The sequence below is a fragment of the Papaver somniferum genome, chromosome 2 (assembly GCF_003573695.1).
Source record: "Papaver somniferum cultivar HN1 chromosome 2, ASM357369v1, whole genome shotgun sequence".
NCBI lineage: Eukaryota > Viridiplantae > Streptophyta > Magnoliopsida > Ranunculales > Papaveraceae > Papaver > Papaver somniferum.
In genome coordinates, this window is record NC_039359.1 from 22,951,125 (window position 1) to 22,969,300 (window position 18,176).

An 18,176-nucleotide genomic window follows, 5' to 3' on the forward strand; every position below is an offset into this window, starting at 1 on the left:
GATGGAAGTAGTGAGGATGATGACTCTGAAGAGGACGAATCTGATGACGAGGTTGATGGAAGCGAGGATGATGATGATTCTGAAGACGGTTCTGAAGAAAACAGTTCTGAAGAGGACGAATCAGATGGCGATGAAAATGCTGGCGAGGACAGTGACGGTGATGAAGATGATAGCTAGGGTGTTATGCGAAAGATATGTCACATTTTTGATTGTCCTCTAGTTTTAAGTGAACAAACTATGTTTTCCTATTTTGATTTGTAACCAATTAAGATTCCAAAAGGTTAAAGCCATTAACAAACTTCAATCTTTTAACTAACACTTCCACAGTAATCATCAGCGAAAACTCGAATTAGCATGATTCTGTGTGAAGTGCTTGCTGATTTTCATTATATGTTGTTGTTATAAGCTTCACACAAATCCTCGAAATTACAGTCAGAACTTGGTATTGAATGGCAGAATTTAGTAATAAATGATGATTATCATCAACTTTACAAGACATCTATAATATAATTTATACCCCCCAGTTGATAATTCCCGAGGACTAAAACCATACGTAAATTCCTGTACAAAACCACCACTTGCGTGATGTAGAAACCGCATTTGATCACTTCAAATTACTCTAGCACGAGCAATATACTGCATATATGCTCACCTGACAAAAAAGCAACAACACTTCTCGCATATTCACAATTGGGATGTTGACTTTTTATGGAGTAGAACTTATTGAGATCTCATGAGGTAATAGTGAGCTTGGTTGATCTGATTCAGGACCCCGGGAGATGACAAGCTGTTGCAAGGGTTCGAGAGCAACCGTCAGCTGAGCAAAAGAAGGCCGCAAGTTTGGCTCTCTGAGAAAGGAAAGAAAACAAAAACAAAAGAAGCAATGTTAATTAGGAACCAGCATTGGGGGGAACAAAATGGTTGATGTAATTTTCATTTTTTGTACCCGAAAGAATAAATTTTAGTAACTTACGTCTGCCAGCATTCCCAAATTATCCTGGCAACCAAGGGATCGAGTTCTTTTGGTATGTCGAGACGGCGATTCTGGAAACCTACTGCACCCACCACCTGCATTGGATTCATCCCACTCCAAGGCATTCTCAGTGTTGCCAACTCCCAAAAAATGACTCCAAAACTATAAACATCACACCTACGGATAAAATCAGACAAAACATAGTAAGATCCCATGAGTTCATGTAGTATGATAATATATACAACAATATGTACAACAGAAGTGCATGTAAACTTATAAAATAAAAAAAAAAAAGGTAGTAAAACTTAAAAAGCAGGTAGTAAAATAGTTAGAATACACGAGTGTAGACAAAAAAAAAAAAGATCAGGCACTTACTTTTCATTAGATTGTTCATTTCGCAAAACTTCTGGCGCCATCCACTCAGGCTGACAAATTCAACAACTTTTGTTAAGAGAGACGCTACGAGGAATTCCGCTTCTAGGTTACGAATTTCCATTCAATCTAAGATGTACATTACCAATGTCAACTAAGTTGTATATATATATTTTCCACTCACCGTACCAGCCGTGGATTTGGATGACAAAAAGGTATTATGCTTCAAGCGTGACAATCCAAAATCACAGACCTGGAAACATCCAGACAAAAAAATAAATAAATTACAAACTGCAGAACGAAGAGAATAATGAATTGCAAACGATAATTTCAATGTTTTTAGCACCCTATGTTCTTTCGGAAGTTAGCAGCACATGAGCTACAAGATAAAACTCTTGATGTGCTTCGACTTTGCGGTCAAATATCAGCGATAGACCACTAAATGTATGGCATCAATTGTTTACTGTGGTCCAGAAAACATTCACTACTCACAACACGCCCCCTGACGTAATTAACAAGAAAAGTGGCATGAGATGGTGCACTGAAAATAAGTCGTGAGACCTTGATCAACATGGCACCAAATAATGAACCATTTTCTTTTTTGTGTGTGTTTGTGTGCAAAAAGCCTCCACCATCAACTTCAAGCTGAACTAAGTAGTCTGTTTTATCAGTTTATGTATTTCTAATTATTATATTATCCTATACAGTGTGAGTACTACATCTAGCTGGCTGTAGTAACATCAACATGCGACTTGCCTAGGGGTGGACCAATTGGTGGACCTGCCCCTCCACCACAAGATTCGTAGGGGGTGCGGGTTTTAATCTGCTAGTGGGACCCCATCTACCAATCCAACGGTGGAGGTGCAGGTCCACCAATTGGTCCACACTAAGTGTTTTCGCGTCAACATGATCATTTCCAGCAATGTCAAATCCCACTCTTCAAGAAATGTTACAAGTCAGATAAGAATAAAAACAGAAGAACATTAACTGCATAAGCCAGAAAAGCAGTGAACATTCGTGTATCTAGATAAAAGAATGTAAGACATACGGCCAGTTCATACCTTAACATTCCAATTCTCGTCAACTAATAAATTAGGTGATTTGAGATCACGATGAACAACTGTGGGCACACTCGTATGCAGGCAGTTCATACCCTTCGCCTATATATATAAGCCAGAGTGGAAGGCATCAAATGAGAGAAGACAGAGTGAAGTAAAATGTTGAAAGAAAATTGTAGAGAGCTGATTCTTTATACCACATCCAAAGCCATCTTTATTCTTTGTTGTTCATCAATTTGACAATTAGGACGATGCAGAATTCGATATAAGCTCCCTCTGGAAAACCAAAAGCATGTGTGATGCGGGATGTTAGATAAAGATATACTGAGCTGCCTCTCAGATGCCAATAGATCGTAAGTAAAAGCTCATAGAGTGAGATAAGAGATAGCAAGTGCTTGTAAAGTTAAATCCCAACCAAGAAAGTGCTTCGGCAATAAAGGTTCCCCATTTCTCAGTTAAGAATGAGGCTTTATTATGAAAGCTTTTCCTCTTTAGTTTATATCCCAACCAAGAAAGTGCCTTGGCAATAAATGCTTCCTATTTCTCAGTTGAGAATGAGGCTTTACAAATTATGGAAGCTTTTACTCTTTAGTTAATACATAGATATATATAACCATACGTAACGAGAAAATAAATTGCAGCAAAAGAAAATGCAGATGAGTCCCCTTACATACCGTGGGAGATACTCAGTGACAATAGACAGGTTCGGAGGGCGAGTTACGGCACCCAGGAAACGGACGACATTTGGATGACGCAACCTGCGCATTATTCGAACCTGGCATTCAGCAACCAACAAAAAAATCTTGAGTGAAAAGAAAAGAAAAACAGTGTCCAAAAGTTGCAATCTACAACAAAATAGGACGAATAACTTTTCACTTACTTCACTCCTGAACTCATCCAAAGCATCCCCTGAGAAATCCTGGTCTAGGAACTTCTTAACCGCTACTTCCTATGACCCAAATGAAACACCAAACAGAAATCAGAACATACTCAAATCATATCGAGATAAGTCAGAGAACTGTTTCGCGTATTTTCGATTTGAGTTTTAGCTTATGGAAATGAGGAAAAACAAAAAGCAACGACAAACTAAGGCTGGGAAAGAAAAACTGAGAGCTACAAAGATATTCTTTAAGTTTTACTTCATTCTTATTTGGAAAATAAAATAAAATAGGAAACACAATAACTGAGACAGTTTGTCCAGAAAGTAAACCACAACGGCATTTTGAAATTAAAACACTGCCTGCGGAAGGATTCAAGATAATCACTAGCAGAATTCATAGTTACTGTATCCAATATGTCTCTCATGACTACATTGCTTTCCAAGTGAAAAGATAAATGTGCCAAAAACGAAACAGCTCACAGAAAGGAACTTCATATAACCGATATACCACTAACTGAATGAAAATAAAAACTCACCCTCCCATTCCAGTCAGCACGGTAGACCTCTCCATATGAACCTATTCAAAAAAACAAGAATACTAACTGAAATTACTTTTAAAATATAAAAACTTTACAGTTTACTCAAAGCTATCATAAATTTGGGTGTCGAAAACATGATTTATTTAAGCAGTTTACGGTTTCCTACTACCATTGTTAATACATATTTTTAAGACCAATGTAACAGCGGAGTGGTTGTACATCTCACTCATGCACACTGATAGAAATTGTAAGAAGATTTCAGAATAGGAAGAGTGATTTTTCTCACCCATGCACACCAATTTAAAAAAGTTTTTTCTACTACCATCGTTAGTATATATTTTTAAGACCAATGTATCAGCAGAGAGTGGATTTATGTCTCACTCATGCACACTGATAGAAATTGCAAAAAGATTTCAGAATAGAATGAGTGGAGGTATGAATATGTTATCACAGAAAAAAAAATCATTTTTTAAAGAATACTTCTATCAGCTTGATACAAAGTTGAAATCCTTACCTAGTCCAATCCTTTCGCCAATAACAAGGTCTTCCCATGGAATCTCCCATTCAGCTACATCTTCTAACATTGGACCTAGCCTACTTGGACTAGCATCAACCGGTGACATAGGATCTTCAAGATTCCCTTTGATACCCATAAATCTGTCATGAGTATACTTTCTACGATCATTCTTACCCATAATATTCTTTCCGTGTTCCCCCGGCTCACCTACTACTTTATCATGCAAACCCTTCGCTTTTCTATGATATTCTGCTCCACTATTTCCATCTGGAGACTGATTAAATACGTGTGGTCCATCCACTCGATTAACACTCTTCTCAGAAGGCAGCCTACTGTCTTTGACAACTGAAACCCCAGCGTATGAACCTTCTGTTACATCATTTTTGCTCTCAGGATAAGAATTCTGGGAGACGTCAGAAGTCTTAATATTAGGAAAGTGGGGAAGATAGTTTTTGGAAGTGACAGTGCTTGATGATGCCTTTTCGCGGTTTCTAGGGGGCAGTCCCTCTTCATACTGCTTGTTTTGAGGGACCTCGTTGGAAGTTGAACGGTTTTTCCACGGCATACCCGAAGCAGGGTTCTCTTTGCGCCTCTGAAAATCGTTAACATTTTTCTCTGGGGTTTTGTTTTGCATATATTTAGGTTCTCTTATCCGTAATGGGTTCAGATCTGCAAACAGGTCTTTGGAGGGCTCAGGTTTATCCAGGGGATATGGCATTACATTGAGATTCTCCTTCACACCATCACCAACAACAGAACCCCTGTTTTTTCCTTTGTACTGAGAAGAAGTTCCAACAGCTGAAGAAGAAAGTGAACTGCCACCAAGGTTTGTAGGCAGCAATCCGTTACTAGAACTTGAGGTAGAGGGAACAAATTCTATCTTTTTGGGACTAGCTTTTCTATCGAAGGGAATGCTGCCACCAATATATCTTCCATTACCATCTCTATATTCATGCAATGTTTCTTCTCTCGAGAGATCAAACCCTGAATCATTAGCAGAACCCAGAGTTGGGATTTTGTATAATCTTGGATCATAGGAATTAAAGGATGCATCCTTTATGCTGAGAATGTCAGCCGGTATAAGTGTCCCAGGTGCTGCCATGAGATCAACTAAAAATTCCCTGAAAGTAGAAAGGAAAATAAACTCCAGAAGAAGAGAAATTACTTATAAACATATAGAGGCCCGCCACAGTTATGCAGTCAAGATAGAGCAAGGATGCGGGGTAGTTCTAGAAATTTAAGGAAGAACAATAGGATCCTTTGAACAATGGAAAATCTTCGTTCCTTGAGCAACTTCCAATCATATCTCAAAATATTAACCAATCTATCTAATAAATCCATATCTAGTAATTGATATGGTTCCTTTATACGACTAATTTGAGGTGCTTATAGAAGATATTTGATGCGAACTTTGATACAGACAATTGGTTGAGATCTACTTCATGCAGAAGCAGGAGCAAGTGAGCAACAACTAGGAAAACGTTAAGTTCCATGTACATTACCTCTCATTTTGCAACTTTATTATGTTCACAGCAGCATCATCAATACCTGTGTAGTGGCTTCCTTTAACCAGTCTACAAGGTACACCAACATTATCAGCTAATACCTGCAATTAGGGCGAAACAAAAATCTCAATTACCTTTTGTACATTTAGAATTCGAAGTGAGAAGAGTAAAAGGCAACTCGATAGATTTTTCACATGGGAGCATTTTTTTTGGAGGAAGAAAGACATGTTACTCATTTAAATGCCACAGAATTAAGGAATTGTTGTTAAATGTGTGAGCTTTTCAAAATGGTAGATTAAGTCATCACCGAGGCATCATAATTACATTTCTTCATTGATACAAGCAACATATGATAATTCTTGGTGGATGTGAGACTCTAGTAATCAACTCTGATGGAAGTGTGAAGCTACTAACCTTGAAAAGAAGAGCACGATGACGAGAAAGACCAATATTTAAGGACCCAATAGGCAAAATATTTGTATGAAGAGATAGACGTAACTCGGTGGTTTTTTCCATCCACCTCGCCAGCATGACATTAGCATCTATCACGGAGCCACCCATATGCTCAGTAACAAGTTCAGCAAGCCTTTCCACCAGAATACCAACCTCAGTGGCAGGGCAGTCTAATGCCACACAGCGAGCGACCTGATCTAACTCCTCAAGGGCGGGGTCAATTGCTCGATTGACGACGACAACTTCGAAACTGGGCTCCCCGTGGTTTGTTTGCACATCTGTAAGTGAAGGCATTTTACCTTGACTTGCAGCATCCATAGACAGCCCATATATGTCATAAAAACCATCGACAACCTTGTCTTCATAATCAAGAACATTGTAATCCTGGGGAATCAACGAAACTGGCATTTGTAAATCCAGCGTAAAAGATAAAAGTTGAAAACATAGAGCTCATTCTTTATAAGACCTAAATTGCAACACAAATGCTAAATGTTACCAATATCAAATAAATACAAGATGTACCAAAGGAACTCGTCCTAATTTGGATTGCACTTGGATTTGCATTTATCCAAACGAATTAATAACTGATGTGGATTTTACACCTGTTCCATAATAGCAATAGTGTTTTAATCATGGCGAACTGTATTAACGTTTACATGTGCCCTACAACACACTCTACCTTAGATTGTGTCGTCTGGAAATGATGCTGCTAGTTATTTTATTTTTCACCAGTGAAGTCCACAAAAGTGACTCTTATTCAATTACAAATGTGAAAAGGGCCGGTAAATCTTCATTATAAGCACAGTGAGACAAAGGAAGACCGGAGTATAAACGAACAAAATTTTTATTCCCACTGCTAAGAGAACGATGGAACAAAAACTATGATTAAAAAAAGTTTACACGACTACAATGAACTCTACCAAACCCACATTAGAATCCAAACTGCATGCCTTCGGTCAAAAATACATATGAGAGTACATAGTTGAGCAAACTCAGTTTGTTTCAGATGATCCAATCAAGATAGTTAATCTGTAAAACCTATGAATTAGGAATTTTTTAACTATGTGAATTTGATGCATATGTAACCCTAGCAGACTTAAACAAATTGCATAGTACAGTGAACTTCACCAAGTTTTCATGAGTAAACAAAGAATATGATATTAAGAATCATAACTTCCCCAATTCAAAACTAGTAAAACATACCTAATTTCACAATCTAGCAATAGAAATCAAGACATTCAAGAACCATATACAACACAAAAAAATAAAACCTAATCAAACAAGAAAAATGAACTAACCCAATAACGCCTTGACAAAGAATCAGCAGTATCAGAATCAACTCTTCCAGCAGAATCATCAAACTGACGACCTCCTAAACTCAACAACGTAGCTTCACGAATTTGATCTTTATCACGATCTTCTCTAAATTCATCATTTGAAACACTAATAGCTAAAGCTAATTGAATTTGATATTCTTCTTCTGACAGCATATAATCTGATCCATTATTCCCCCCACCAGTATTAGAAAAATTAGGTCGAATTGAAGGTGAAGTAGTAGTAGTTGTTGGAGATTGAACTGAAGCTGTTGCTGTGCTTATACGATTGTGATTACTATTAGTATTATTATCTGAAGAAGAATGCGAAGTCGAAGGAGGCGATGATGATGAGGAAGGAGATGGTGGAATTTCGTTGGTTCGATTAGGATCGTGATTACTCCCAAAATGGAGTTTCTTGAAAATGTTTTTCATTTTTTTCTCAAACAAGAACCAATGTTGGTTTTTTTCGCCTTTACTTTCTCTCTCTTTAGTTGCTTATAAAATCTAAAAGTTCCCACTTTAGTTTTTTCTTCTGCCTTCAAAGTCTAGTCAGAAGAAGACTGGAGAGACAAAACAACTTGAGATGAAGAAGAGGGAAACAGATCAATACGATATATGGGTATGGGTTTCTTCTGTTGTTTCCTAGAAGTTGCATTTTTATTCTTCTTCCATTTACTTCCCAAATTTGTTTTATTATCTCTCAATCAAATAGTTTGCGTTTTTATTTTTCTGGTGCTGCTAAAAAACCTGAAGGATTTAGAGGTCACTCAAAAGGATTTAGGGGCCAACAATAAAACAAAAAAGGTCACCCAAAGGGAAAATGTAGTCAGCCCTTATCTCGCGTAATTCGTAATGGCAAAATTATCCTTATATATTCGGAGGATATGATAACATTTTTATCCTCCGATTTCAATCTGAAGACAAAAATTTACCCAAACTTCCGATTATAGTCGGTGCAGTATTAGAATGATTTTTGTTTCATTTTTTCCATTTTTTTTTTCATTTTTGAGTTGTTAGAGTTATAGAGAAAAAGGTGAAGGAAAAAAGGGAAAACTCATTTTATCACTACAAAAATGGATGGATATGAAGAAGAAGATGAGAATCATGGCGAAGACGATTTGGGGTATATGTTGAATGATCCAAACTTTAGTGGAGAGGAAAACCTAGACGACCCTTTCATGGAAGAAAATGGAGAATCGCCTGATATTGAAGCTAACGATGCATGTAAAACTAGGGGTGTCAACGGGTCCGGGTCCTCCCGGGTATCATTAGACCCGGATCCGGACCCTACTTATAATGGTCGGGTCCGGTTCCTAACGGTTTCGGGTCCGGTTCCTAAACTTGTGGACCCAGAACCGGACCCGTTTAAATAGCCGGGTACCCGTCGGTTCCGGGTACCCATTGGGTCTTAATAAAACTATTTAAAAAACCTCAAAAACTTAATATATTTCTCTTTTTGGCTTGGATTTAAGTAATTTTTATAAAAATTTATTATTATTTCTTATTAATGTACTAAATAAAGGTTAAATGTAAGAGAAAAAATTTAAATGAGTACAATATCAAAGCTAAAACTAGCAAAAATACTTGTAATTTTGCTAAAAACATGAATAAAAGAATGAATAAACGGGTACCCGATACCCGCGGGTACCCAACGGGTATTACCCGTTTGGACCCGTTTAAATTCGGGTCCAATCGGGTAATTGCCCGCCGGGTCCTAAGTAGCTAATGGGTCCAACTTTAGGACCCGGAACCGGACCCAAATATACCGGGTCCGGGTAATGGGTACCCATTGACAGCCCTATGTAAAACACAGGTATTGTGTTAAGAAACTCAAATACTCGATTTGCATGCGTTTGTGTGCTTTTGTAAACAAGAAAAACCGATTATTGCATGCATTGAATGCCATGAACTACCCAGATTCGGTAGATAATTTCTCGAATAAACTTACGAATATAACACACTGAGTACCAAATATGTATATTCGGTAGTTCCAAGATAGTAGTTTAATGCCGAATATGAGAAAAAACCCCAAACTGGTTTTCCAAAAAAATCTACATTCGGTAGTTATGTAGAGTTATTTACCTCCGAATGGCCCCAAAAACGAATTCCTCAAAAAATTTCAAAACTCAGTATTCTTATCCTTTACAATCGATAATAGTTTAACATTATTTGACTGCCGAATATAACAATGGCCTCAAAATAAAATTTCCGAAAACTTGAAAATCGGATGTTTATCGATTAAAGTTATCTCCCGGTTATTTATATTCGGCTGTTTTACTATATATTTTAGATTCCGATTATATCATTTTTTGCACTCAGTAAACTGTGTACATTCATTTGCATAAATCGGGTGTTTTGGGTAACCGATAGGATTCCGAATATAGTATATTCGGCAGTTTGACTTATTTAATAACCTCCGATTATTGTTTAATAATTTGTTGCTTTCATATGCAGGCCGTTGAAGAGTTTGTTGATGATTTCTATTTGAGGCTCGACACTTCCCTATACTATGCAAACGATTTGGTATACTCATTATTACTTTTCTTTTTTTTCAAAATTTATATGTTAAATGGTTATGCTTATTAGATTTTTGTTTTATGCACGTTTAGACATTTGGAAGTAAGAAGGAGGCAAAGGAATGACTTATGAACAAGGCAAAAGATAACATGTGCGTAGTAATTCAAAATAATCATGTTAGTGACACTCGATTTGAAATGATTTGTGAGCGAGGTGGGACGCGAAAGAGTCACGAGGGAAAGAATAGTAAGTACGTATGGAAGACGAATAGGAAATACCGAAGCAATACCAAGAAGATAGGATGCCCATTTAAGATTGTCTTCTATAAAGCCCGATGGTATTAAAGGTAAAGAGTATAAAATGTATAAAGTTGATAACGGTTGTCACAACCATGATGATCCGTTGGATTTAATTGGACATGTAATGGTTGCCAAGTTAAAACCACATCAAATGCAGACGGTGAGGTCTATGCGGATCCAAAAAGCGAGTGCGATCTTAAGTAAAATAAAGGCGGACGACCCCGACAACTTGTCTTCTTTGTCTACAATTAAGTCGGCCCTAGCTACGATCAAAAGGACTGAATGGGATGGTAGAACGGTCATGCAACAATCGGAACAACTCCCTCCACTTATCATTCCATTTGTTTTGTCGACCGACGAGGTTGATGGGGATGGAAATTGTGGGTTTCACGTTGCTACGGAACAAATGGGTTACTTTAGAGAGGCGGATATTGAAGATGTCACCCAATGTCAATATTTAAGAAATAAGATGACGGTACAACTAATGAAGGACAAGGGTTTTTATATGGAGATGATGAGACGAGGAGATAGATACGATAAAGAACAAGAGTTCAAAGACTTAGTTGCGCGTGTGAAGTGCTGAAAGGGATTGAAGACAATCGGATCCAAGTATTGGATGACAATGCCTAAATTTGGATATCTCCTAGAAGAATCATAATGGCATTTGTGAATGAAATGCATTTTATCGGTTTAAGAGTAAAGAAAGATTGTCCGTTACCTCCGTTGAGTAAGTGGCACGATTACTTCCCGATGAACCATTGTAAGGATTGGGTGAAACAATATGAGTCCAACATGGTTGATTGGGATCGCGTTATGGACAACAACTTTCCCGCTGAGTTACTCGAATTGATCCCCTCGGATGATGACGATGTTTGATCGTTTTTTTTTCGAACATGTAATTTGTACAAAGTTTTTTGGAAACTTTTTTGCGAAGATATATGATTTAATCGGTCGCAAAAAATACAATGTTGTCTCCTGAATGTAGGAATCGGGCTCTTTGATACACGTTTTGATTCTGAATATTATAATCGGTTGGTAATGATACACGTTTTGATTCTGAATATTATAATCGGTAGAACTCTTAAATATCTATCTACCGATTTGGTGGTATTTCGAGGCACGACTATAATTTTTTTTGAAACTATGTAATCGGAACAACAGTATTATAACACTTCAATCCGATTAATCATATTCGGGAATTCCATATTTTATCAAACCGCCGATTAATATTAAAAATTTGAATTTACATCACTCAAACATCACATGTTATTTTTTTTTCCCAGTCCGAGATGCAACAATCAACGCGGCTTCGAAATGTATAAACGACTCTCTTCTCCACTTGGAATAAGCATCTTGTGTCGCAAACCTGTCGTCTCTGTGTCTAGCAAGAATACGGTTGTACTCGGTGCACAATTTTATAACATGGTGCACCCTTGAAGAAACATGGGATGGTTCATAATTGTGGTGTGGCTTCTTGTACTTACCAACAAAAGGACCCAATGAAACGTTAATCCAAAATATACGATCGTCCTGCTGTTCTTTGGGTAGATCTTAAACAATGTAATAATTTTTTATCCATTCGGTCTCTTCCTCAACTTGTTTTAATCTTTCTCTATGATGGAATTGTTCTTGACCTCGCTTCTTAGCCTTGATTTCCTCTTCCTCCTCCTTCGTTGCCACTAACGATGGTTTAATTTTTTTTGGTTGTTTGTTCCTTTTTTGTATTTCTTCTTCCATTGCTGCAATTGATGTAGTTGTTCGCTTGCATCTTCGAAGTATGTTCTCGATTGATGATGGACTTGCCATTGAAAAGGTTTTTCATTCTGATTTTTTACTCAATAATAACTGAGAGGGGTTACCCTCCTTATATAGATTAGAGTTCCAACGGCTCTAATTTTTGAAAATATGGCCGTTGAGGTTTCTGAAAATATGGCCGTTGAGGTTTCGTATCAATGATGCACTACAATCGGTTTCCAACGATACACGTATTCCCTCCGAATAGGACATTCGGTAGCGAACTTAAATTTTTATCTACCGATTAGGTTGGTATTTCTAAACACGACTATATTATTCGGAGGATAATTTTTTTTTTGTAAAGTCCCGAATGTACGATGGCCCAAAAATCAGAATTTGGGAAAAACTTATACTTTTCAAATTTTGAACTTGCAATAATCGGAAGTAAACTTAGTTACCCAAACTTCCGAATATGGGTTGTCTAACCTTCTATATTGGCCCTTGGAACCACCTAGAGCCATGGCATGGTTTGTTTTGAACTTGTAATATTCGGAGTATAATTTTTTTTTGTAAAGTCCCGAATGTACGATGGCCCAAAAATCAGAATTTGGGAAAAACTGATACTTTTCAAATTTTGAACTTGCAATAATCGGAAGTAAACTTAGTTACCCAAACTTCCGAATATGGGTTGTCTAACCTTCTATATTGGCCCTTGGAACCACCTAGAGCCATGTCATGGTTTGTTTTGAACTTGTAATACTCGGAGGATAATTTTTTTTTGTAAAGTCCCGAATGTACGATGGCCCAAAAATCAGAATTTGGGAAAAACTGATACTTTTCAAATTTTGAACTTGCAATAATCGGAAGTAAACTTAGTTACCCAAACTTCCGAATATGGGTTGTCTAACCTGCATGGTTTGTTTTGAACTTGTAATATTCGGAGGATAATTTTTTTTTGTAAAGTCCCGAATGTACGATGGCCCAAAAATCAGAATTTGGGAAAAACTGATACTTTTCAAATTTTGAACTTGCAATAATCAGAAGTAAACTTAGTTACCCAAACTTCCGAATATGGGTTGTCTAACCTGCATGGTTTGTTTTGAACTTGTAATATTCGGAGGATATTTTTTTTTTGTAAAGTCCCGAATGTACGATGGCCCAAAAATCAGAATTTGGGAAAAACTGATACTTTTCAAATTTTGAACTTGCAATAATCGAAAGTAAACTTAGTTACCCAAACTTCTGAATGTACAACACAAGTCATTGTCATTTATCTGCTCTTCTTTACTTTACGACCGTGACTACCTCCCAGTCCTGCACGACCATGGGTTTGAGCACCTTCAGTTGGAGCACCTTCAGCGCTCGATGAATCTCGAGTTCTTTTACCCGTATTTGATACTGCCACCTTGGGCGGATGCCTCTTCGTGACTTTCTCCCCAAACTGGGCAGCATAATCTTATCAACTAGGTCTCTAGCCTCTTTGATCTTCTCAGCTGGCATGGGATCTCCGCTCTTCAGGCATGCAGTTAACATTTTGGAAACACGCTTGAACCTATTCACCTATTTTTTATACGTAATGACATAACATCAAACGGTAATTACCTAAGATTTATAGGAATAATATAAAATGAACAAAAATATAAGAACACGCACCAGAATGCTAGGCATGACGTGCCCCAAGAATAGTCACCGACTTCATGGAGAGGATCCAAAAGTTGTATAAGGTTGGCGTCGATCCGGTTGCCAGAAGTATTGGGGAATATGACACATCCCAATACACAAAGGAGATATGCGATGGCAGCATGGTTCACTTGCTCATCAGTTAACGTTCCATTCTTTTCCTTCTCCAAGGTGCCTCGGAACATATTCATCAAAGCTGTAATGTTGATATGTCTTGTTCTGTAACTTGCATGCCTCCTAAACTCTGTTGTTGTTGTCTCTTCATCCCAACCTAAGCACTTTTTAGTTAGAGCATAAAGTTGTGCCCAACTTAACTGCTTTGTGTAGTTAAACTTCACAGCTGTGCCTTGGTCGGGAAGGTTAAGAATCTGCACAACATCATCCGGAGTAATCGTCATCTCCCCAAACGGCATATGGAAAGTATCGGTCTCAGGATACATTCTCAACACGAACGCCGATATGGCCACACAATCATGTTCCAACAATGAATTCTCGGCGGCATTAGCTAACCCCGAGTTGGCAACAATTGACTTGAACCTTTCACATTCACCGGATAAAGGTCACGCAAGCATTTTTGTTGGTGCGATGATAGGTTTGAGTAGACGGACCGCATCTTGATGATCCTATTAAAGTACATAAAAAAATCCTTAATACAAATATTACGATATAACACATAGACAATACATTAATAAAAAATAGTAATTTTATTACCTCGGTTTCGTATATTTCTCTGGCCCATGAGTCTTTGTATCCAAATAGCAATTTTCCTCCATCCGCTGGTAGCCCAAGGATTGTGCCTGCTGGAATACCCTTCTTCTTCAAGTGCTGAGGGACAAGATGTGATGCTTTATTAGAAATATCCTTCTTTACACCATCTTTTCATTTTTTGGCTTTTTGGGTACCACTTGGTTGTCCTTCTTCTTCTACTCTTGGCACTGGATCAACTGGTTCAATTTCATGGTGGGGTGTAACTTGTGGAGCAGTTGGTTCTGCACTTTGTTGAACGGCTTGTTCAACACTTGGTTGCACCCCTTGTTCACTTCCTTGTTGTTCTACACTTTGTTCAGCACTTGGTTGCACTCCTTGTTGACTGCTTTGTTCTTGTAAGCTTTGTTGAGCACTTGAATTATCTTTGGCACTCCTTTCCCTCCTAGCACTAGCTGTCACTTTCTTCCTCCTTTCTCGACTTTGTCTAAACAACAAAGAAAGGAACAATATTTACAAACTATACAATCAGAAGAAAAAGTATGGAAATATAACCCGAATGTACACATTCGGACGTAAAAAGACACATATTGTTCCCGAATACAAAACAATCGAAAGCTAACTAAACATATTTACAACCGAATATGCATCAATTGGAGTTCAAAAGCTCTAAATTTTTCATCCTACACAATCGGAAGAAAAAGTACAAAACTATAACCCGAATAAACAAATTCGGAAGTAAGAAGATACATATTTTTCCCGAATGAAAAAAAATCGGAATATAACTAAACATGTTTACAACCGAATATTCATCAACTGGAGTTCAGAAACTCTAAAATTTTATCCTACACAATCGGAGGTATAAAACATTATATTGTCTTCCGAATAAATACTGGCCCCAAAATGGGATTTTTCCTATATCAGAAATTTTGAGATTTTTTCAACATATATATATATATTTGGTAGTGATTGTACTTCCGAATACTGTGTGTCTACTTAAATATATTCGGGAGCCAAATAATTCATTAAACTACCGATTATTACCAGTTTGTATCCAGGAAGATATGTCCAACAATATTCGGCCGATAACCATCAAATATTTCTCCCGAATACTGTCGATGTTCTTGAGAAATGAAGAACACGACTACATTCGGAAGTAAATAAGCATGAATATCGCCCGAATCTGGATAAATAACCGAAAACCCTAGAATTTGTTTTTCTCGATTTGTCGAATTAAAGCGAAATAAACCCCAAAAATGATAGATTCTTACCTAATTGGGGCCATTTGAAGTTGACGAAGTGTTTGACTATCGGAATCGCAACCACCGACTACATCGACGGGTACTTCTTCTTCGCGTTCTTCGCGTTCTTCTTCATTTGCAGCAACAATTTCTTTATTTCTTGCTAAAATCCCAATCTTTGGATCGATACCCCGAACAACGTTTTTGGTTCTAGGTCTGTGGGTTTTATTTCCCTTATCCATTATTTTATAAACGAATCAACGATGTTTTGATTTTACGATTCGCGACGATGTTTCGGTTGAACACAAGAACGAGGGAAAGTTTTTTTTTCTTCCACAATCGGAAGATAATATGAAACTGGAAGAAGAAGAGTTGAAATGAGTAGAATTTTTTTTGATTTGGTTTTTATACAGTTTTACCAGAAGCTCATTTATGTAACTTCAATATCATATAGGGTACCCCTTAACTAGAGTCTTTGGCTGGGTATAAATTGATGGCCCCTAAAAACGCGAGGCTAAAAAAGCTTATCCATCAGTAGATGACTAAACAGAGAATTATTACCGTGGAACTTGGGGTGAGCATGGTCTGGATGGACCAGTTTTAATCTCATCCATATCCAATCCAATGGAGAATCGATTTTAAATCCGACATTTATATCAGATCCGGCATTCAGTGAATGTGAGGACATACGAATTGAATGTAGATATTAAACAGTGGATGTGAGGACAGACCAAATATTGAATGTAGATGACCCAATAAACAATGGATGTGAGGACATACCAGTTTTAAACAGAGTAACTAAAAGAGAATTACAAACTGACTATATCCTCTCAAATGAACATGATCTATAAAAAAGTCAAATGTTGTTCCATCTGAACACCATAGAAATATCGTTTGCTTAAAGACTACGAACATCTCATCAAAAGATCTTCCACTTCGCCATGAATCCTATCAATTCTTTCTATCCAAGTCTCCCTGAAAATAGTTAAAACCAACATCGACCAAATATCTCAACATTTGTTACTAAGATTTCTCAACTTCTAACAATAAATGAGAGTGGTAATATCATATGATTCCAAAATCTTACTAACCGAACTGCAGTGAACAAATAGATGTTGCAAGGTCTCTTCTTCATAGTTACAGAAAACACAGTTCAAGTTGGAAATGTTGATACCTCTATTACTTAGCACTGTTCTGGTTGATACTGAGTTATATAAATCCGCTCAAGGCATAAATAATACCTTAGGTGGCACTTGCTTAACATCCAAGCTCCTTCATGTCTCCATAGACTCACATCCTTGCTCTGAGTAGCATATAGTTTACTTGCAGTAACCTCTCCCTCTTGTGGTAATCCTAAAAGAGATTTCAACAACAAACTTTAATTAGTCCGTGCTAGTGATAACTCTAGATGGACTAGAGATCTTCGTTGTTGCGACGATGTTAGTTTTCTATAGCCGACAACACAAGATTGTTTCAAACTTGTGTTAAGCAACTTCTTTTTTCCAACCAAAAGATATATATTGGAGCAAGTTTTATGGTGGAAGAATTCTCTCTTCCAAGTTCCATGATACCTCAGTATTTGGAATAGATTCCAAAATCACCAGTCAGAAACGCATTGAGCGCCATTCCAAATTGCGTTCAATCTTGGCCCACAAATCAATGATCAGGAAGGGGCAACTAATTTACAAACAAAATCAACCACAAGATTGAGGGAAATTCTTGAATGGCGCTCAACACAATTTGCATTGGAGTTTTAGCTTGGATTTCAAGGTATTTTCTATGAAACCTAGGAACCCTTGCAGAAAGTGTGGATAACCTCATTTTAGAAGCTCTTAAACTTAATATTCCTCATGTTTTCCAAACTTGAAATATCCTGGATTCCGCCATCGGATTTGTTCTCATAAGTTATCATAAGTCCAATGACTTTAAGGATTCAAATTGGAGACTTATCTTAAAATGTTAAAGTCATGGAGTTTTGTGTGTGTTATAATCATGGACTTACCTTAATGTTTTAGGCAAAAAGAGAATAGCTTGGGTAGCTTGGATTAAAGTTTCTGCTCGTAAGTAAAGTGGTGGTCTTGGTATAGAAGTTTGAGAGCCACAAACAAAGCCGTTGATGCATAATGGGCTTGGAGATATGTTAATTGCAAGAATGATCTCTAGAGGAGGATTGTTCAGAAAAATCAAATCTAAAAAGACAATTTTTTGAAGCTAGCGTAGCTGTAGAGGATAGTTTAGCTCAATGTTGCAGCTTGTGGGACAATGTCACTAAGATTGTACCGGAACTGCATAATCACTTTATCTTTCATATTGGTAATAGTAAACCTGTTAGATTCTGGATTGACAAATGGCTTGATAGAGGTTGTCTAAAAAATCTCTTTCCAGTT

At 37.3% G+C, this 18,176-nt stretch overlaps 1 protein-coding gene across 2 annotated transcripts; it reads right to left on the reverse strand.

Annotated features, from left to right (window-relative positions):
• Positions 1-358: 358 nt before the first annotated feature.
• Positions 359-8,259, reverse strand: LOC113347135 (serine/threonine-protein kinase EDR1-like). Of its 2 annotated transcripts, XM_026590724.1 has the most exons (13): positions 7,596-8,253; positions 6,259-6,681; positions 5,842-5,945; positions 4,337-5,460; positions 3,820-3,860; positions 3,284-3,352; positions 3,078-3,178; positions 2,601-2,679; positions 2,407-2,505; positions 1,530-1,598; positions 1,349-1,398; positions 974-1,150; positions 359-848 (listed from the first exon to the last, which is right to left on the reverse strand). In XM_026590724.1, exons 1-13 carry the CDS (start codon positions 8,043-8,045, stop codon positions 707-709), a joined length of 2,928 nt encoding a protein of 975 aa, XP_026446509.1. In that variant the 5' UTR covers positions 8,046-8,253; the 3' UTR covers positions 359-706. The 2 variants fall into 2 exon arrangements, with proteins under 2 accessions (XP_026446509.1, XP_026446510.1); XM_026590725.1 differs by lacking the exon at positions 359-848 and having other exon boundaries at positions 1,061-1,150; positions 1,535-1,598; positions 7,596-8,259.
• Positions 8,260-18,176: the final 9,917 nt, after the last annotated feature.